Consider the following 22,385-nt stretch of genomic DNA (forward strand, 5'->3'; position numbering starts at 1 on the left):
CTCCCACTCTGCGTCGCCTTGTCTTGCTCCCTTTCTTCACCCCCCTCCCAGCCCCACAGCGCTTACGTCCAAATCTGTCATTTACTTATTTATATTGTCTGTCTCCCCCTCTAGACTGCAAGCTGGTTGTGGGCAGGGAATGTGTCTATATCCATTCACTCAATCGCATTTATTGAGCGCTTACTGTGTGCAGAGCACTGTACTAAGCGCTTGGGAAGTCCAAGTTGGCAACACATAGAGACGGTCCCTACCCAACAGTGGGCTCACGGGCTAGAAGACTTGCCCAAAGTCACACAGCTGACAATTGGTGGAGTCGGCATTTGAACCCATGACCTCTGACTCCAAAGCCCGAGCTTTTTCCACTGAGCCACGCTGGCAAGATATTCATTCTCCCTTTACCTTAGACTGTGAGCCCACCTTCATCTACCCCATTGCTTACTACGGTGGTTGTCAAAGGGTAAACACTTAAATACCACACCGATTGTTAATATTATTATTATTTCAGGCAATGGGCGATCCCAACAGGATGCGTGTTATAATGTCCTCGCCCAAGCGCTTAGTACAGCGCTCGGCACACCGTAAGGGCTCAATAAATACCGCCGACCGACTGTTTAGACATCAGCTATTGCTCCCCACGGACTCTGTGCCTTCGGGCCCCGGAATTTCGAGTTCCAGTCGGCTCAGGTATCGGGAGCACCCTTCCTCGCTCCGACCCTTCAGGGACTCGGCGACGGAGCCCCCGCCGGGTACCCACGGGCCGGCGCCGTACCGGGATCTGGCAGCGGGTCCGCAGCGGGCACCTTTCGCAGCAGCTCCGCGACTTCCTCCTCCTTGAGAGCCGGCAGGTGCGTGAGATGATGGAGAGAGTACAGCACAGAGTGGTTGTCCCCGCTGTGCAAGTGGCGTAGGAGGTCTTTCTCTGGAATGACGCTACTGAGAGGCAACGGGAGAGTCAGCATTTGACTCCTTGTGTTCTTGACGCGACAGTCCCCCCCCCGAGAGGCAGCGTGGCCCACAGGATAGAGCACAGGCCTTGGAGTCAGAAGGATCCGGGTTCTAATCCTGACTCCGCCACTTACTACTAATAAATAATGATGGCATTTGTTAAGCGCTTACTATGTGCAAAGCACTGTTCTAAGCACTGGGGGGGATGCAAAGTGATTAAGTCGTCCCATGTGGGGCTCACAGCCTTAATCCCCATTTTACAGATGAGGGAACTGAGGCTCAGAGAAGTGAAGTGACTTGCCCGAGGTCACACAGCAGACATGCGGTGGAGCCGGGATTCGAACCCATGACCTCGGACTCCAAAGCCCGGGCTCTTTCCACTGAGCCACGCTTACTAATAATTATTACGATAACTGTAGTATTTGCGAAGCGCCTACTGAGTGCCAAGTGGATACGAGCAAATCAGGTTCCTTAGTTCATTCATTCATTCATTCACTGCATGAGAAGCAGCGTGGCTCGGGGGAAAGAGCCCGGGCTTTGGAGTCAGAGGTCATGGGTTCAAATCCCAACTCTGCCAATTGTCAGCTACGTGACTTTGGGCAAGTCACTTCACTTCTCTGGGCCTCAGTTCCCTCATCTGTAAAACGGGGATTAAGACTGTGAGCCCCCTGTGGGACAACCTGATCACCTTGTAACCTCTCCAGCGCTTAGAACAGTGCTTTGCACATAGTAAGCGCTTAATAAATGCCATCATTATTATTATTATTCAATCATATTGAGATCTTACTGTGTGCAAAGCACTGTACTAAGCGCTTGGGAGAGTACACTTATAACAATAGACAGACACACTCCTGCCCACAGCGAGCTCACAGTCTGGACATGGTCCCCGTCCCACGTGGGGCCCGCAGTCTTAATCCCCATTTTACAGATGAGGTAACTGAGGCTCGGAGAAGTGAAGTGACTTGCCCAGGGTCACAGAGCAGACGAGTGGCAGAGCCGGGATTAGAATCCATGACCTTCTGACTCCAGGCCCGGGCTCTATCCATGATGCCGTTGCCTGTCGTGCGATCCTGGGCAAATCACTTCGCTTTTTAGACTGTGAGCCCACTGTTGGGTAGGGACTGTCTCTATATGTTGCCAACTTGTACTTCCCAAGCGCTTAGTACAGTGCTCTGCACACAGTAAGCGCTCAATAAATACGATTGATTGATTCTCTGGGCCTCAGTTACCGCATCTACAAAATGGGGATTGATACTGCGAGCTCCAGGTCCGATAGGGACTGTGTCTGACCTGACTGGCTTGAATCTGATTCAACGCTTAGTACAGGGCCTGGCACAGAGGAAGCGCTTAATACCATAAAAAAAAATAATGATAATGCTATTGTTAAGCGCTTACTATGTGCCAAACACTGTTCTAAGCACTTAGAGAGTCAGAAGTTCCCCGTCCCCAATACTAAAGCGAAGGTAGCCTCCTCCAGGAGGCCTTCCCAGACTGAGCCCCCTCCTTCCTCTCCCCCTCCCCACCTCCACCCCCCCCACAGCACCTATATATATGTTTGTACAGATTTATTACTCTATTTATTTTACTTGTACATATTTACTATTCTATTTATTTTGTTAATGATGTGCATTTAGCTTTAATTCTATTTGTTCTGATGACTTGACACCTGTTGACTTGTTTTGTTTTGTTGTCCGTCTCCCCCTTCCAGACTATGAGCCCGTTGTTGGGTAGGGACCATCTCTAGATGTTGCCAACTTGTCCTTCCCGAACGCTTAGTCCAGTGCTCTGCACACAGTAAGCGCTCAATAAATACGATTGAATGAATGAATGAACTATGGAGCGCTGCTGAAACGGGGTGACCAGAGTCCCCTAATGAGGTCCAGCCTGGAATATCAATCAATCACTGATCAATCACTGATCAGCCATTCATTCAATCATATTTACTGAGCACTTACTGTGTGCACAGCACTCGACTAAGCGCTTGGGAAGTTCAAGTTGGCAACATATAGAGACGGTCCCTACCCAACAGTGGGCTCACAGTCTAGAAGGGGGAGACAGAGAACAAAATGAAACATATTAACATAATATAATATACATTACATTAATATTACATTAATATACATAATTATTCAGAGAAAACGAGCTTGGCCTAGTGGAAAGAGCACAGGCCAGGGAATCAGAGGGCCTGGGTTCTAGTCCCAGCTCTGCCACCTGTCTGCTGGATGACCGCGGCCAAATCACTTAATCAATCAATCAATCGTATTTGAGCGCTTACTGTGTGCAGAGCACTGTACTAAGCGTTTGGGAAGTACAAATTGGCAACACATAGAGACAGTCCCTACCCAACAGTGGGCTCACAGTCTAAAAGGGGGAGACAGAGAACAAAACCAAACATACTAACAAAATAAAATAAATAGAATAGATATGTACAAGTAAAATAAATAGAGTAATAAATATGTACAAACATACACTTAACTTCCCTGGGCCTCAGTTACCTCTTCTGTAAAAGGGGGACTCAATACCTGTTCCCCTACCTGCTTAGATTGTGAGCCCTGTGTGGGACAGGGACTGTGTCTGACCTGATTACCTTGTATCTTTCGCAGGACTTAGAACAGTGCTTGGCACACAGTGCCTGCTTAACAAATACCACTATTATCGTGATATTGTTATTCAGTAAATTACAGATCTGTACTTCAGTGCTGCGGGGCTGAGGGCGGCGTGAATGGCAAGTGCCCAAAGGGTACGGATCCAAAATGCACAGATGACAGAGAAGGGAGAGGGGGACAAGACTTCTGGGATTGAATCCCCCGCTTCGGTCTCAGCAGAGCACCCCAAACGTGAGGAGACAACTGTCCCCCCCATTTCTGGAAGAACTGAGAAGCCCCAGGGTGTCACCGAGGGTGACAGACGTCGGACTGGCTCCACCCTGGGGTCGGGACAAAGTTCCGCGTTAACGACTGGGTTTAGATTTCCCCCGATCTGGGGTCTCGGCTGGGCAAGGTGGAAGTACCCCCGGCACGTGAAGCAGTATGACGTACTGGACGGAGCCCGGGCCTGGGAATCGGAGGGACGTGGGTTCTAATCCCGGCTCTGCCACTTGTCTGCTGTTTGACCTTGGGCCAGTCCCTTCGCTTCTCTGGGCCTCAGTTCCCTCATCTGTAATATGGGAATCAAGGCTTAGGGCCCCACGTGGGACAGAGACCGTGTCCAGCCTGATTTGTTTTTATCTACCCCACGCTTAGGACAGTGCCTGGCACCTAGTAAGCGCTCAACACCAAAATAATAACAATGATGGCATCTGTTGAGCAGTTACTATGTGCCAGGCACTGTTCTAAGCGCTGGGGTAGACACAAGATAATCAGGCTGTCCCATGTGGGGCTCACAATCTTCATCCCCATTTTCCAGATGAGGTAGCTGAGGCCCAGAGATTTGCCCAAGGACACACAGCAGACAAGTGGAGGGGACGGGATTAGAATGCGTGACCTTGTATCTACCCCAGCACTTAGAACAGTGCTTGGCATGTTATATATGTATACATATGTATGTATACATATATATATATATATGTATACATATATATATGTATGTAGATAATATATATCCATACATATATATCCCTGTATATATGTTTGTACATATTTATTACTCTATTTATTTATTTATTTATCGTGTACATATCTATTCTATTTATTTTATTTTGTTAGTATGTTTGGTTTTGTTCTCTGTCTCCCCCTTTTAGACTGCGAGCCCACTGTTGGGTAGGGACCGTCTCTATATGTTGCCCACCTGTACTTCCCAAGCGCTTGTCCAGTGCTCTGCACACAGTAAGCGCTCAATAAATACGATTGATTGATTGATTGACCTTCTGATTCCCAGGGCTGTGCTCTATCCGCTATGCCGTGCTGCTTCGCTAAATTATTATTAGTAGTAGAGGCAGCATGATGAGAGACCCAAATGGGCAGCCCACGCCGGGATGGGAACGGTGGGTCTCACCTGTTCTGCCGAAGACTCCACTCTAAGACTTCCACGTGGGTTCCCAGGGCGTCACAGGCATCTCTGAGCAGCGAGTCGCAGTGCGAGTCCTGGATTCGGGTGGGAGGAGGAGGACACGGTTTGGGACCAGAAACTTGGCCTTTGATCTGCCATGCTTAGATATTACTGTACTATCAATCAATCAATCGTATTTATTGAGCGCTTACTGTGTGCACAGCACTGTACTAAGCTCTTGGGAAGTACAGGTTGGCAACATATAGAGACGGTCCCTACCCAACAGTGGGCTCACAGTCTAAAAGGGGGAGACAGAGAACAAAACCAATATATACTATATTGGTATACAAAACCAATATGTATTATAACAGCACGTCCTTCCTCCCTTCCCTTTCCATCCATCCATCTGTATTTATTAAGTGCTTACTATGTGCAAAGCACTGTTCACAGTGCTTGGGAGAGTACAATGTTACAATAAACACACACATTACCGGCCCACAAAGAGCTTACAGTCTAGAGAAGCCGCTTGGCTCAACAGAAAGAGCCCGGGCTTGGGAGTCAGAGGTCATGGGTTCAAATCCCGGCTCTGCCAATTGTCGGCTGTGTGACTTTGGGCAAGTCACTTCACTTCTCTGGGCCTTAGTTACCTCATCTGTAAAGTGGGGATGAAGACTGTGAGCCCCACGTGGGACAATCTGATCACCCTGTATCCTCCCCAGTGCTTAGAACAGTGCTTGGCACAGAGTAAGCGCTTAAAAAATGCCATTGTTATTTTTAGAGAAGCAGCGTGGCTCAGTGGAAAGAGCACGGGCTTTGGAGTCGGAGGTCATGGGTTCAAATTCCGGCTCGGCCATTTGTCAGCTGTGTGACTCTGGGCAGGTCACTTCACTTCTCTGGGCCTCAGTTACCTTATCAGTAAAGCGGGGATGAAGACTGTGAGCCCCCCGTGGGACAACCTGCTCACCTTGTAACCTCCCCAGCGCTTAGAACAGTGCTTTGCACATAGGAAGCGCTTAATAAATGCCATCATTATTATTATTATTATGAGGGGGAGATCGGCATTAATAGAAATAAATCGATCAACAAATTACAGATAGATACAAACATATACATATGTGCTGTGGGGACGGGAGGGCGGATGAATGAAGGAGCAAATAAGAGCGGCGCAGAAGGGAGTGGGAGAAGGGAGGAGGGCTTAGTCAGGGAAAGCTTCTTGGAGGAGATGGGCCTTCGATAAGGTTTTGAATTGGGGGAGAGCAATTATGGGTCTGATAGGAAGAGGGAGGGCGTTCCAGGCCAGAGGAAGGATGTGGGCAAGAGGTCAGCAGCAAGATCGATGAGCTAGAGGTATTGTACAGTGACTTAATGGATAGAGCAAGGGCCTTCAAGTCAGAAGGACCTGGGTTCTAATTCTGGCTCCGTGTCTGCCGTGTGATTTTGGGCAAGTTACTTCATTTCACCGTACCTCGTTCTCGCCTGTCCCGCCATCGACCCCCGGCCCACGTCATCCCCCGGGCCTGGAATGCCCTCCCTCTGCCCATCCGCCAAGCTAGCTCTCTTCCTCCCTTCAAGGCCCTGCTGAGAGCTCACCTCCTCCAGGAGGCCTTCCCACAATGAGCCCCTTCCTTCCTCTCCCCCTCGTCCCCCTTTCCATCCCCCCCATCTTACCTCCTTCCTTTCCCCACAGCACCTGTATATATGTATATATGTTTGTACATATTTATTACTCTATTTATTTATTTATTTTACTTGTACATATCTATCCTATTTATTTTATTTTGTTAGTATGTTTGGTTTTGTTCTCTGTCTCCCCCTTTTAGACTGTGAGCCCACTGTTGGGTAGGGACTGTCTCTATGTGTTGCCAACTTGTACTTCCCAAGCGCTTAGGACAGTGCTCTGCACATAGTAAGCGCTCAATAAATACGATTGATGATGATGATGATTTCTCTGGGCCTCATTGACCTCATCTATAAAATGGGGATTGAGACTGGGAGCCCCACGTGGGGCAGGCGCTGTGTCCAACCTGATTAACTTGTATCTAACTCGGCGCTGAGAACAGTGCTTGGCACATACTAAGCGCTTAATTAAGCGCATAATTCCCCAGTGACTCGCATCCCAAGGCCTTAGAAACAGAGACCTGTCTGGATCAAAAATTCAGGCCTCGGTGAAGCCGACCCCTGCGTCCTCCTGCCCGAAACGGGATTCGCTGCTACGTTCAATCGTATTTATTGAGCGCTTACGGTGTGCAGAGCAACGTATTAAGCGCTTGGGAGAGTCCAATACGGCAATCAACGGACGCATTCGCTGCCCACGATGAGCGATCAGTCTACAGGATGCCGGGCCGCTGATTGAGTCTGGCCCAGACTTGGCTGGGGTGGTTCTCGGGCTAACCGGGTCCCGGCCCTGGCCCCGGGGCCCTTGCTAGCCTCTGGCTCGGAGTTTACCTGCGTCCGATGGAGGGCCTGCAGTAGCCCCTTGGCGTTGTCCAGGCTCCGGCACTGGGTCCAGGCCAGCAGCACCAGAAGGCGGCCGAGGGGCCTGAACTCTCCGGCCAACAAGCGGCCCAGGCTGTCGAAGTCCTCCTCCTTCAGCAGTGCCAGCGCCGTCACCTATTCGTAACGATAATACCATTTGTTAAGCGCTTCCTGGGGGCCGAACACTGTACTCAGCGCTGGGTGGACACGAGCAAATCGGGTCCCTGGCCCTCAGGGGGCTCGCGGTTCCAATCCCCATTTTCCAGAGGGGGCAACTGAGGCCCGGGGAAGTGAAGTGACTTGCCCGCGGTCACACAGCAGACCCGTGGCGGAGCCGGGATTAGAACCCATGATCTTCTGACTCCCACGCCTGTGCTCTAGACACTGGAGTGTTACCTCACAGGGTCCGGAGTCCCGGACACCACGGCCAAATGAGCTTCCCATTCCCGTCCCCGGCAACCTCAGAGCCTTTCGGTGAACTTCCCTTTTTGAATCATCATCATCATCAATCGTATTTATTGAGCGCTTACTGTGTGCAGAGCACTGTACTGAGCGCTTGGAAAGTACAAGTTGGCAACATATAGAGACAGTCCCTACCCAACAGTGGGCTCACAGTCTAAAAGGGGGAGACAGAGAACAAAACCAAACATACTAACAAAATAAAATAAATAGAATAGATATGTACAAGTAAAATAAATAAATAGAGTAACAAATATGTACAAACATATATACATATATACAGGTGCAGTGGGGAAGGGAAGGAGGTAAGATTGGGGGGATGGAGAGGGGGATGAGGGGGAGAGGATTTTTGTTGAATGGTATTTGTTAAGCGCTTGCTGTGCGATAGGCACTGTACTAAGCGCTGGGATAGATACCAGATAACTGGATTGGAGACAGTCCCTATCCCACTCCCTCTTCCCTCAGCTGGGTGATGCCGGATGCCGGCGAATATTCCGGTTCTGCTTCCCGGGACGGACGGACATTCATTCACTCATTCATTCATATTTACTGAGCGCTTGCCGTGTGCAGAGCACTGTACTAAGCGCTAGGAAAGTACAATTCGGCCACAGACAGAGTCAATCCCTGCCCAACAAGGGGCTCACAGTCTAGAAGGGGGAGGCAGACAACAAAACAGAACACATAGGCAGACACTCGCTGCATTCATTCATTCACTCATTAATGTCTATCTCCCCCTCTAGACTGTAATCATATTTATTGAGCGCTTACCGTGGGCAAAGCCCTTGGGAGAGTACAATATAAGAGATATTCCCGACCCACAACAAGTTTACAGTCTAGAGAGGGAGACTGCACAACAAATTGCAACCTCCCCAGGTTCAAGCATCTTCTTTATTTCTTTACTTACTCCCGTCTTACCTCCTTCCCTTCCCCACAGCACCTGTATATATGTATATATGGTTGTACATATTTATTACTCTATTTATTTGTTTATTTTACTTGTACATTTCTATCCTACTTATTTTATTTTGTTGGTATGTTTGGTTCTGTTCTCTGTCTCCCCCTTTTAGACTGTGAGCCCACTGTTGGGTAGGGACTGTCTCTATGTGATGCCAATTTGTACTTCCCAAGCGCTTGGTACAGTGCTCTGCACATAGTAAGCGCTCAATAAATACGATTGATTGATTGATTGATTGATTTACTGAATATACTGGCCTGGATTTCATGATTCCCGCAGCGGGAGAGATGCAGACAGGACTGTGCCATCTCTGCCTTATCTCTTTCCCCGCCGCTATCGGAAGAGGAGGCTTCAGATTCCCAATTCTCTGGAACTTGGACTCCTCCACCCTACTCCGGGCAAGCCCCAGCTGGTCACCGGTCCCGTCTTCCTTCTCCAAGACAAAATACGACGGGCCGCCTGGCCTCAAGCCGGGGAATCGATGCTACAAAGGATCTAATACTACTATTACTACTAAAAATAATAATTATGGTATTTGCTAAGCGCCATGGGCCGCCTGGCCTCAAGAGGGGGAATCGGTGCTACAAAGGATCTAATAATAATAATAATTTTGGTATTTGTTAAGCGCTTACTATGTGCAAAGCACTGTTCTAAGCGCTGGGAAGGATACAAGGTGATCGGATTGTCCCATGTGGGGCTCACAATCAATCCCCATTTTACAGATGAGGTAACTGAGGCCCAGAGAAGTGAAGTGACGTGCCCCAAGTCACACAGCTGACAAGCGGCGGAGCCGGGATTTGAACCTATGACCTCTGACTCTCAAGCCCAGGCTCTTTCCACTAAGCCACGCTGCTCCTCTAATACTACTATTACTACTAAAAATAATAATTATGGTATTTGCGAAGCACCATGTGCCAGGCACTGCTCTAAGCACTGGGGTAGGTGCAAGATAATCGGGTTGGACACGGTCCCTGTCCCACCTAGGGCTCAGAGTCTTAAGCCCCATTTTACAGAGGAGGAAACTGAGGCTTGGAGAAGTTAAGGGACTTACCCGAGGTCATACAGCAGACAAGTGGCAGAGCCGGGATTAGAATCCACGACCATCTGATTCCCGGGCCTGTGCTGTAACCACTAGCCCATTGCTGCTGCTTGTAATAATATCTGTGGTATTTATTAATCGCTTACAACAAACCAAGCACTATACTAAGCGCTAGGGTACTAAGGGTTAGGAGATATGAGGCGCTAGACGATAATCAGGTCCCATAAGGGGATGACTTTCTAAGTAGGAGGGAGAACAAGTATTGAACCCTCATTTCTGCAGATGAGGCCCAGAGAAGTGACTCGCCTAAGATCACCCAGCAGGCGAGCGGCAGAGCCGGGATTGGAACCCAGATCCCGCCGCCTCCCAAGCCCGTGCTCCTTCCACTAGGCCACGCGGCTTCTCGGGTTTGAATCCCGCGGGTGGTTGGTTTCCCCCCGATTTGGCAACGCAGCCCAACTTGGGCATTACCAGGATCTGCTCCAGAAAGTGCTTGTTGTTGCTCAGGCAGTAGAAATAGGCCTTCTTCCATGACTGGGCGGGGTCGGGGCTGGAGAAAAGGGCCAGCATCACCTTCTCAGGATCCAGCGGCTCGGGGAGGGCTGGGAGACGACAGAGGCGGGGGTTACCACGGGCGCGAAGACCGGGACGCCCCCGTTCTCCGGCTCGGTTTCAGCGGGGCCGGGACGGCTTCCGCCCATCAGCTCGGCGTTGGGGGACTCCGCCCCTCCATCTCGAAAACCCACCTCTCCTCCCCTTTTCCACTGCCGCCGCGTTCGGATTCTCGCGCCGCCGCCTTCCCCGTGAAATGGGTTGTGGACTTTAAGTCTCCTTCGCATAATAATAAAAATAACTGGGCTATCTGTTAAGCGCTGGGGTGGATGCGAGCAAGTCGGGTTGAACACGGTCCCCGTCCCACGAGGAGCACACGGCCTCAATTCCCATTTTATAGATGAGGCAACTGGGGCCCAGAGGAGTGAAGTGACTTGCCCAAGGTCACGCTGCAGACAAGCGGCAGAGTGGCATAATAATAATCATGGCATTTGTTAAGCGCTTAGTGTGTACCAAGCACTGTTCTAAGTGCTGGGGAGGATACAAGGTGATCAGGTTGTCCCACGTGGGGCTCACAGTCTTAATCCCCATTTTACAGAAGAGGTAACTCAGGCACAGAGAAGCTAAGTGATTGTCCAAGGTCACACAGCTGACAATTGGCGGAGCCGGGATTTGAACCCATGACCTCTGACTCCCAAGCCCGTGCTCTAACCACTAGGCCTTGCTGCTTCATAATCCCCAATCCCCACCCTACAAACTCAAACAGGACTCCGGAACTCCCAACTGCCTCCCTTTTCCAAATCACGAGGGCCACGGGCTGGGTGGGAATCCAGGGAAAACTGAGATTGACCACTGGCTAGACTTTCGGGGGGATCCGTGGGTCAACTGCCTCCTTGAAATGGTCTCCAGAGATCTAACGATCACATTTATTGAGCACTTAGTATGTGCAAAACACTGTACTAAGTGCTTGGAAGGGTACACTACAACAGAGTTGGTAGACACATTCCCTGCCCATAATGAGCTGACGGTCCAGAGGAGAAGATAAATTGGGTTGGGCTCAGTCTCTGTCCCACGCTGGGCTCATAATAAAATGATAATAATAATAATAATGGTATTTGCTAAGCACTTACTATGTGTCAGGTGCTATATTAAGCACTGGGGTGGGTACTGGGGTGAGAAGCAGCATGGCTCAGCTGAAAGAGCTCAGGCTTGGGAGTCCGAGGTCATGGGTTCTAATCCCGGCTCCGCCACTTGTCATCTGTGCAACTTGGGGCAAGTCACTTCACTTCTCTGGGCCTCAGTTCCCTCATCTGTAAAATGGGGATTAAGACTGTGATCCCCCTGTGGGACAACCTGATTACCTTGTCTCCCCCCCCAGTGCTTAGAACAGTGCTTGGCACATAGTAAGCGCTTAACAATCAATCAATCAATCAATCGTATTTATTGAGCGTTTACTATGTGCAGAGCACTGTACTAAGCGCTTGGGAAGTACAAATTGGCAACACATAGAGACAGTCCCTACCCAACAGTGGGCTCACAGTCTAAAAGGGGGAGACAGAGAACAGAACCAAACATACCAACAAAATAAAATAAATAGGATAGAAATGTACAAGTAAAATAAATAAATAAATAAATAAATAGAGTAATAAATATGTACAACCATAATCAACATTACAACCACTAACAAATGCCATCATTATTATTACAAGCAAATCGGGTTGGACCCAGTCCCTATCCCACACGGCGCTCACAGCCTCAATCTTCATTTTACGGCTGAGGTGACTGAGGCCCCGAGAAGCGGCTTGCCCACTGGCGCACGGCAGACGAGTGGCCGTCTGCAAACATATATGTATACATGTTTGTACATATTTATTACTCTATTTATTTATTTTACTTGTCCATATCTATTCTATTTATTTTATTTTGCTAGTATGTTTGGTTTTGTTCTCTGTCTCCCCCTTTTAGACTGTGAGCCCGTTGTTGGGTAGGGACTGTCTCTATATGCTGCCAATTTGTACTTCCCAAGCGCTTAGTACAGTGCTCTGCACAGAGTAAGCGCTCAATAAATACGATTGATGATGAGTGGCGGAGCCGGGATCGGAAGCCAGGGCCTCTGACTCCGAGGCCCCCGCTCTACCCACTGGGCCACATCGGCTCAGCAAAAGTGCAGGGAAAAAGCGGGAGAGGGAAGGGGGGCGTCGGGAGGGTTGGTCGCTACGCACCTTTCCCCAAGGCCCCGGCCGGCGGCCACCTCTCCTTGGTCCTCTCGGCGTAGACGTGGCCGTACAGCGCGACCAGGCCCCGGCCGGGCCTCCTCAGCAGGCAGCCCAGTAGCCGCTCCTCCCGCAGGGGACTCCCGCCCGTCCCGCAGGCCCCTAGCAGCTCCTCACAGAGGAGACGCAGCTCGGGCCTCAGACCCTCGGGGGGACAGCGCAGGGCTCCCAGGGCTCCGTAGATGGCTTCCGCCCGGCCCGGGGAGCGGTGGGCTGACTCCCGGAGGCTCCGCAGCTGCTGCCGGAGGAGCTCCACCAGCTTCTCCTGCAGAGGCCAGGCGCGGGAGGCCCAACAGGCGTCCTCCCCAAGCAGGAGGTCCAGCAGGGCCCGGGCCTGCCGGGGGGCCGCCGTCAGGAGATGCCACAGGGCAGACGCCGCCCCGGCGCTCAGCCCCGGGGCCGGGCCCTCCTTCCTCCGGACGCTCTCCGTCGCCGGCCCTACTTCCTCCTGGGCTAGGACTTCGTGCAGCTCCTGGGGACAAAAGGGCAGTAGAAGCAGTGTTAGAGAAGCAGCATGGCTCGGTGGAAAGAGCAGGGGCTTTGGAATCAGAGGTCAGGGGTTCGACCCTGCGCGTGGATGACGCGCAAATTCGTGAAGCGTTCCCTATGTATTTGTTAGTATGTTTGGTTTTGTTCTCTGTCTCCCCCTTTTAGACTGTGAGCCCGCTGTTGGGTAGGGACGGTCTCTATGATGCCAATTTGGACTTCCCAAGCGCTTAGTACAGTGTTCTGCACACAGTAAGCGCTCAGTAAATACGATTGATGATGATGGAAAGAGCACGGGCTTTGGAATCAGAGGTCATGGGTTCGACCCTGCGCATGGATGATGCGCAAATTCGTGAAGCGTTCCCTATGTTTTTGTTAGTATGTTTGGTTTTGTTCTCTGTCTCCCCCTTTTAGACTGTGAGCCCGCTGTTGGGTAGGGACAGTCTCTATATGTTGCCAACTTGGACTTCCCAAGCGCTTACTACAGTGCTCTGCACACAGTAAGCGCTCAATAAATACGATTGATGATGATGGAAAGAGTACGGGCTTTGGAATCAGAGGTCATGGGTTCGACCCCGCGCGTGGATGACGCGCAAATTCGTGAAGCGCTCCGTATGCTTTTGTCAGTATGTTTGGTTTTGTTCTCTGTCTCCCCCTTTTAGACCGTGAGCCCGCTGTTGGGTAGGGACGGTCTCTATATGTTGCCAATTTGGGCTTCCCAAGCGCTTAGTACAGTGCTCTGCACACAGTAAGCGCTCAGTAAATACGATAGATGATGATGGAAAGAGCACGGGCTTTGGAATCAGAGGTCATGGGTTCGACCCCGCGCGTGGATGACGCGCAAATTCGTGAAGCGCTCCGTATGCTTTTGTCAGTATGTTTGGTTTTGTTCTCTGTCTCCCCCTTTTAGACCGTGAGCCCGCTGTTGGGTAGGGACGGTCTCTATATGTTGCCAATTTGGACTTCCCAAGCGCTTAGTACAGTGCTCTGCACACAGTAAGCGCTCAATAAATATGATTGATGATGATGGAAAGAGTACGGGCTTTGGAATCAGAGGTCACGGGTTCGACCCCGCGCATGGATGATGCGCAAATTCGTGAAGCGTCCCGTATGTTTTTGTCAGTATGTTTGGTTTTGTTCTCTGTCTCCCCTTTTTAGACTGTGAGCCCGCTGTTGGGTAGGGACGGTCTCTATATGTTGCCAATTTGGACTTCCCAAGCGCTTAGTACAGTGCTCTGCACACAGTAAGCGCTCAATAAATACGATTGATGATGATGGAAAGAGCACGGGCTTTGGAATCAGAGGTCATGGCTTCGACCCTGCGCGTGGATGACGCGCAAATTCGTGAAGCGTTCCCTATGTTTTTGTCAGTATGTTTGGTTTTGTTCTCTGTCTCCCCCTTTTAGACCGTGAGCCCGCTGTTGGGTAGGGACGGTCTCTATATGTTGCCAACTTGGACTTCCCAAGCGCTTAGTACAGTGCTCTGCACACAGTAAGCGCTCAATAAATACGATTGATGATGATGGAAAGAGCACGGGCTTTGGAATCAGAGGTCATGGGTTCGACCCTGCGCGTGGATGACGCGCAAATTCGTGAAGCACTCCGTATGTTTTTGTTAGTATGTTTGGTTTTGTTCTCTGTCTCCCCCTTTTAGACTGTGAGCCCGCTGTTGGGTAGGGACGGTCTCTATATGTTGCCAACTTGGACTTCCCAAGTGCTTAGTACAGTGCTCTGCACACAGTAAGCGCTCAATAAATACGATTGATGATGATGATGATGGACAGAGCACGGGCTTTGGAATCAGAGGTCATGGGTTCGACCCCGCGCATGGATGACGCGCAAATTCGTGAAGCGTTCCCCTATGTTTTTGTTAGTATGTTTGGTTTTGTTCTCTGTCTCCCCCTTTTAGACTGTGAGCCCGCTGTTGGGTAGGGACGGTCTCTATGTTGCCAATTTGGACTTCCCAAGCGCTTAGTACAGTGTTCTGCACACAGTAAGCGCTCAGTAAATACGATTGATGATGATGGAAAGAGCACGGGCTTTGGAATCAGAGGTCATGGGTTCGACCCTGCGCGTGGATGATGCGCAAATTCGTGAAGCGTTCCCTATGTTTTTGTTAGTATGTTTGGTTTTGTTCTCTGTCTCCCCCTTTTAGACTGTGAGCCCGCTGTTGGGTAGGGACTGTCTCTATATGTTGCCAACTTGGACTTCCCAAGCGCTTACTACAGTGCTCTGCACACAGTAAGCGCTCAATAAATACGATTGATGATGATGGAAAGAGTACGGGCTTTGGAATCAGAGGTCATGGGTTCGACCCCGCGCGTGGATGACGCGCAAATTCGTGAAGCGCTCCGTATGTTTTTGTCAGTATGTTTGGTTTTGTTCTCTGTCTCCCCCTTTTAGACCGTGAGCCCGCTGTTGGGTAGGGACGGTCTCTATATGTTGCCAATTTGGACTTCCCAAGCACTTAGTACAGTGTTCTGCACACAGTAAGCGCTCAGTAAATATGATTGATGATGACGGAAAGAGCACGGGCTTTGGAATCAGAGGTCATGGGTTCGACCTTGCGCGTGGATGACGCGCAAATTCGTGAAGCGTTCCCTATGTATTTGTCAGTATGTTTGGTTTTGTTCTGTCTCCCCCTTTTAGACTGTGAGCCCGCTGTTGGGTAGGGACGGTCTCTATATGTTGCCAACTTGGACTTCCCAAGCGCTTAGTACAGTGCTCTGCACACAGTAAGCGCTCAATAAATACGATTGATGATGATGATGATGGACAGAGCACCGGCTTTGGAATCAGAGGTCATGGGTTCGACCCCGCGCGTGGATGACGCGCAAATTCGTGAAGTGTTCCCCTATGTTTTTGTTAGTATGTTTGGTTTTGTTCTCTGTCTCCCCCTTTTAGACTGTGAGCCCGCTGTTGGGTAGGGACGGTCTCTATATGTTGCCAACTTGGACTTCCCAAGCGCTTAGTACAGTGCTCTGCACACAGTAAGCGCTCAATAAATACGATTGATGATGATGGAAAGAGCACGGGCTTTGGAATCAGAGGTCATGGCTTCGACCCTGCGCGTGGATGACGCGCAAATTCGTGAAGCGTTCCCTATGTTTTTGTCAGTATGTTTGGTTTTGTTCTCCGTCTCCCCCTTTTAGACCGTGAGCCCGCTGTTGGGTAGGGACGGTCTCTATATGTTGCCAACTTGGACTTCCCAAGCGCTTAGTACAGTGCTCTGCACACAGTAAGCGCTCAGTAAATACGATTGATGATGATGGAAAGAGCACGGGCTTTGGAATCAGAGGTCATGGGTTCGACCCTGCGCGTGGATGATGCGCAAATTCGTGAAGCGTTCCCTATGTTTTTGTTAGTATGTTTGGTTTTGTTCTCTGTCTCCCCCTTTTAGACTGTGAGCCCACTGTTGGGTAGGGACAGTCTCTATATGTTGCCAACTTGGACTTCCCAAGCGCTTACTACAGTGCTCTGCACACAGTAAGCGCTCAATAAATACGATTGATGATGATGGAAAGAGTACGGGCTTTGGAATCAGAGGTCATGGGTTCGACCCTGCGCGTGGATGACGCGCAAATTCGTGAAGCGTTTCGTATGTTTTTGTCAGTATGTTTGGTTTTGTTCTCTGTCTCCCCCTTTTAGACCGTGAGCCCGCTGTTGGGTAGGGACTGTCTCTATATGTTGCCAATTTGGACTTCCCAAGCGCTTAGTACAGTGCTCTGCACACAGTAAGCACTCAGTAAATACGATTGATGATGATGGAAAGAGCACAGGCTTTGGAATCAGAGGTCATGGGTTCGACCCTGCACGTGGATGACGCGCAAATTCGTGAAGCGCTCCGTATGTTTTTGTCAGTATGTTTGGTTTTGTTCTCTGTCTCCCCCTTTTAGACCGTGAGCCCGCTGTTGGGTAGGGACGGTCTCTATATGTTGCCAATTTGGACTTCCCAAGCGCTTAGTACAGTGTTCTGCACACAGTAAGCGCTCAATAAATACGACTGATGATGATGGAAAGAGCACGGGCTTTGGAATCAGAGGTCATGGGCTCGACCCCGCGCGTGGATGATGCGCAAATTCGTGAAGCGTTCCCTATGTTTTTGTTAGTATGTTTGGTTTTGTTCTCTGTCTCCCCCTTTTAGACTGTGAGCCCGCTGTTGGGTAGGGACCGTCTCTATATGTTGCCAACTTGGACTTCCCAAGCGCTTAGTACAGTGCTCTGCACACAGTAAGCGCTCAATAAATACAATTGATGATGATCAGTAATGTCTTGAAAGGAGGCTTTCCCAGACTGAGCCCCCTCCTTCCTCTCCCCCTCTACCCCCTCTCCATTCCCCCCGCCTTACCTCCTTCCCTTCCCCACAGCATCTGTATATATGTATATATGTTTGTACGGATTTATTACTCTATTTATTTATTTTACTTGTACATATCTATTCTATTTATTTTATTTTGTTAATGTGTTTTGTTTTGTTCTCTGTCTCCCCCTTCTAGACTGTGAGCCCACTGTTGGGTAGGGACCGTCTCTATAGGTTGCCAACTTGTACTTCCCAAGCGCTTAGTGCAGTGCTCTGCACACAGTAAGCGCTCAATAAATATGACTGATTGAAAGCCCCATCACCCGACAATGATTCTCCCCTTCTTCTGAAGCCTTATTGAAGGCAAATCTCCTCCAAGAGGCCTTCCCTGGCTAAGCCCTTCCTTCCTCTTTTCCCGCTCCCTTCTGCGTCGCCCTGGGTCGCTCCCTTTATTTATCCTCCCTCCCAGCCCCACAGAACTTATGTACATGATGATGGTATTTGTTAAGCGCTTACTACGTGCCGAGCACTGTTCAAAGCGCTGGGGTAGATACAAGGTTATCAGGTTGTCCCATGTGGGGCTCACAGTCTTCATCCCCATTTTACAGATGAGGTAACTGAGGCACAGAGAAGTTAAGTGACTTGCCCAAAGTCACACGGCTGACAAGTGGCGGAGCCAGGATTAGAACCCTTGACCTCTGACTTCCAAGCCTGTGCTCTTTCCACTAAGCCTCGCTGCTTCTCTAATGTACATAGCTGTCATTTATTTATTTATACCAATATCTGTCTCCCCTTCTACAGTGTAGGCTTATTGAGGCCAGAGAATGTGTCTGTTGTGTTACTGTGAAGCAGCGTGGCTCAGTGGAAAGAGCCCGGGCTTTGGAGTCAGAGGCCTTGGGTTCAAATCCTGGCTCCGCCACTTGTCAGCTGTGTGACTTTGGGAAAGTAACTTCACTTCTCTGGGCCTCAGTTCCCTCATCTGTAAAATAGGGATGAAGACTGTGAGCCCCTCATGAGACAACCTGATTACCTTGTATATATGTATATACCTGTATATCAATCAATCAATCGTATTTATTGAGTGCTTACTGTGTGCAGAGCACTGTACTAAGCGCTTGGGAAGTACAAGTTGGCAACATATATATGTTTATATATATATTATATATGTATATATGTTTGTACATATTTATTACTCTATTTATCTTACTTGTACATATCTATTCTATTTATTTTATTTTGTTAGTATGTTTGGTTTTATTCTCTGTCTCCCCCTTCTAGACTGTGAGCCCACTGTTGGGTAGGGACCGTCTCTATATGTTGCCGACTTGTACTTCCCAAGCGCTTAGTACAGTGCTCTGCCCACAGTAAGCGCTCAATAAATACGATTGAATGAATGTTCTGAGATACAGAGAAGCTGCGTGGCTCAGTGGAAAGAGCCCGGGCTTTGGAGTCAGAGGTCACGGGTTTAAATCCTGGCTCTGCCAACTGTCAGCTGTGTGACTTTGGGCAAGTCACTTCACTTCTCCGTGCCTCATCTGGAAAATGGGGATGAAGACTGTGAGCCCCACCGTGGGCCAACCTGATCGCCTTGTAACCTCCCCAGCGCTTAGAACAGTGCTTTGCACATAGTAGCGCTTAATAAATGCCATTATTATTATTATTATTATACATGGGATTGACGTAAAGTGGGTTAGGTTGGTGTCAGAGGAGCGAAGCGCGCAATCAATCAATCAATCAATCGTATTTATTGAGCGCTTACTATGTGCAGAGCACTGTACTAAGCGCTTGGGAAGTACAAATTGGCAACACATAGAGACAGTCCCTACCCAACAGTGGGCTCACAGTCTAACCCACGCGCAGGCTGGGTTGTAGAAAGAGAGAGGTGAAGGAAAAACCCACCTTAAGGACATCTTCGGAGATGTCGTCAGGCAGCTCTTCCGCTAGCAGCAAAAACTCAGTCTCTCTCCGGAGGGGAGCCGGGAGCAGCTTCTGGAGGAATTGGAGAAAGCAGTCTTAAGTTATTGTGACCGAATCATGACGATAATAATAATCACGGTATTTGTTAAGCGCTTTCCGTGTGCCAGGCACTGTACTAAGCACCGGGAGGGACACACAAACAGTCCAACTTCTGCTACGTGTCCTCCGGCTTCTGGGCCAAGGGGCCAAATGAGATCAACCTCGCTCTTGCAGAAGCACCGTGGCTTAGCGGAAAGACCCCGGGCTTAGGAGCCAGAGGACGTGGGTTCGAAGCCCGGCTCTGCCACTTGTCTGCTGGGTGACTCTGGGCAAGCCACTTCACTTCTCTGTGCCTCAGTTACCTCATCTGTAAAATGGGGATTAAGACTGTGAACCCCATGACCACCTGATTACCTTGTATCTACCCTAACACTTAGAACGGTGCTTGGCACGTAGTAAGCGCTCAACAAATACCATCGTTATTATTATTATCATCTCCCCGTGCCACTGTCAATGAGGAACGTGAACCCAGTGATTTCCCTTCTCGCTTTTCAGGCACATCTAATCCATCATGCAAGAAGCGGTGTGGCCTAGTAGACAGAACACGGGCTTGGGAGTCAGGAGAACCTGGGTTCTGCCACTTGCCTGCTGTGTGACCTTGCGCAAGTCACTTAACTTCTCTGTGTCTGTTACCTCATCTGTAAAAAGGGGATGGAGACTGTGAGCCCCATGTGGGACAGGGATCGGGTGCAATCTTATTATCTACCCCACTGCTTAGAACAGTGCCTGGCACACAGTAAGTACTTAAAAATACCATTAAAAAAAATCAATCAGTAGTACCTATTGAGCATTTAAATACCATTAAAAAAAATCAATCAGTAGTACCTATTGGGCATTTACTATGTGCAGAGTGCTGTACTAAGCACTTGGGAGAGTTCGACAGAATTAGTGGACATGTTTCCTGCTCATAGTGAGCTTCCGAATCTTTTAAAGAGTGGAGCCCGGCCTGGGACAGTGCTAAGCACTTAGTACAGTGCTAAGAGCTTAGTACAGTGCTCTGCACACAGTAAGCGCTCAATAAAAACGATTGAATGAATGAGAACCCCCAATTCTGGCTCCCAGCCTCTTATCACCTCTCTGGCGCCATAGGCATCATCATCATCACTGGTGTTTATTGAGTGCTCACTCTGCGCAGAGCACGAAACAACAGAGTTGGCAGACCCGTTCCCTGCCCACTGGAAGCTTCCAGTCTGATGTGGGGAGGAGGACATGAATATAATTCGGCCTGGTGCCCAGAGTCTGGATCTCTCCCAACTCTGCAATCCAGGGATTCTCCCCTTTTTCCACTTTAGGGTAAGGGAGTTAGTCAATCGTACTTATTGAGCGGTTCCTGTGGGCAGAGCACTGCATTAAGCGTTATCAGACAATATAACAGACACATTCCCTGCCCACAGTGAATTTCTGAGGCCTGGACAGGTTTAGCGTATCTAAGGGCATCCCTCTCTCCCTTCTCCACTTTCTTGCCAGCACCGTGGCCCAGCCTCCAGCACTGATGCCCACCCAGATCCCAAACCCGTTTGGGATCATCTGGTCCCTTTTCATGATCCAGGATAAAACGATAAATCATGATAAAATGATAAAATTGTATCCATGATAAAATGGATCACATGGTCCATTTTCCTGCCTGGTGTGGGAAATCAGGGAGTGACACTAACCCCGCTTCGTCTAATGGGCGGTGGTCCTCCATAAAGGGGGAACCAACATTGCAGAGGATGAGAGGAAAAAGTCAACACACCCTCAACCTACACAGAGAAGTTACTAGTAACTTGTACTTCCCAAGTGCTTAGTACAGTGCTCTGCACACAGTAAGCGCTCAATAAATACGATTGATTGATTAGTGTGGGATTTGTGAAGCGTTTACTACGTGTCAAGCACTGTTTTAAGATAACTCTCCACCACACTAGACTTTAAGCTTGCTGTGGGCAGGCAATGTGTCTGTTTACTGTTGTACTGTACCCTCCCAAGCGCTTAGTACAGTGCTCTGCATAGAGTAAGCACTCAATAAGTATGAATGAATGAGTGAATGAACTAGGTTGGACACGGTCTCCATCTCACACAGGGCTCAGCCACTAAAGATGACGTACCGATCCCCGTTTTACGGCAGCGGAAGCTAAGACCCAGAGAAGTTGGGACTTGCCCGAGGAGCTGGGATTAGAACCCAGGTCACCTGACTCCCGGTCTTGTCCTCTTTCCATTAAGCCGCGCTGCTTCTCAGCCACGTGGAGAAAGGAGAAAAGCAGTAATAATAATTACAAAGAATCAAATATACAGTACGAAAAGGAAATATTCACTGGAGGATGTGGAACCTGGAAAAAAAGACCAGCGGAACCCTTTCAGAGAGAAAGCAGAATTGGCTACATCAATCAATCAGTAGTCATTATTGAGTCCTTAATAATAATAATTGTGGTATTTGCCTAGTGCTTACTGTGTGCCAGGCACTGTACTATGCGCTGGGGTGGATAAAAGCCAATCGGGTTGACACAGTCCCTGTCCCACATGGGGCTCCTAGCCTCAATCCCCATTTTCCTGTGTAATTAAGGCACAGAGAATAAGAACAACGAAAATTATCATCATTAATAAAGATTTATCAAATAATAAACATTTATTAATTATTTAGTATTGCATCATAAATAATAATTTAACGATAAATTATTATTATTATGGTGTTTGATAAGAGCTTGCTATGTGCCAATCAATCATATTTATTGAGCGCTTACTGTGTGCAGAGCACTGTACTAAGCGCTTGGGAAGTCCAAGTTGGCAACATATAGAGATGGTCCCTACCCAGCAGTGGGCTCACAGTCTAGAAGGGGGAGACAGAGAACAAAACATATTAACAAAATAAATAGAATAGATATGTACAAGTAAAATAAAGAGATTCATTCAATCGTATTAACT

At 49.1% G+C, this 22,385-nt stretch overlaps 1 protein-coding gene across 3 annotated transcripts in view; it reads right to left on the bottom strand.

Annotated features, from left to right (window-relative positions):
• ZFYVE26 (zinc finger FYVE-type containing 26) overlaps positions 1–22,385 on the bottom strand; it is a 114,528-nt gene that overhangs the window by 87,351 nt on the left and 4,792 nt on the right. For all 3 annotated transcript variants that reach the window (XM_038765605.1, XM_038765604.1, XM_038765606.1), the window contains exons 3-8: positions 19,371–19,460; positions 12,635–13,157; positions 10,332–10,462; positions 7,378–7,542; positions 4,939–5,027; positions 770–933 (exon numbers count right to left, since the gene is read on the bottom strand). In XM_038765605.1, coding sequence (XP_038621533.1) covers positions 770–933; positions 4,939–5,027; positions 7,378–7,542; positions 10,332–10,462; positions 12,635–13,157; positions 19,371–19,460 — 1,162 coding nt within the window. The remainder of the gene's footprint in view (positions 1–769; positions 934–4,938; positions 5,028–7,377; positions 7,543–10,331; positions 10,463–12,634; positions 13,158–19,370; positions 19,461–22,385) is intronic.

The sequence above is a fragment of the Tachyglossus aculeatus genome, chromosome 23 (genome assembly GCF_015852505.1).
Source record: "Tachyglossus aculeatus isolate mTacAcu1 chromosome 23, mTacAcu1.pri, whole genome shotgun sequence".
NCBI lineage: Eukaryota > Metazoa > Chordata > Mammalia > Monotremata > Tachyglossidae > Tachyglossus > Tachyglossus aculeatus.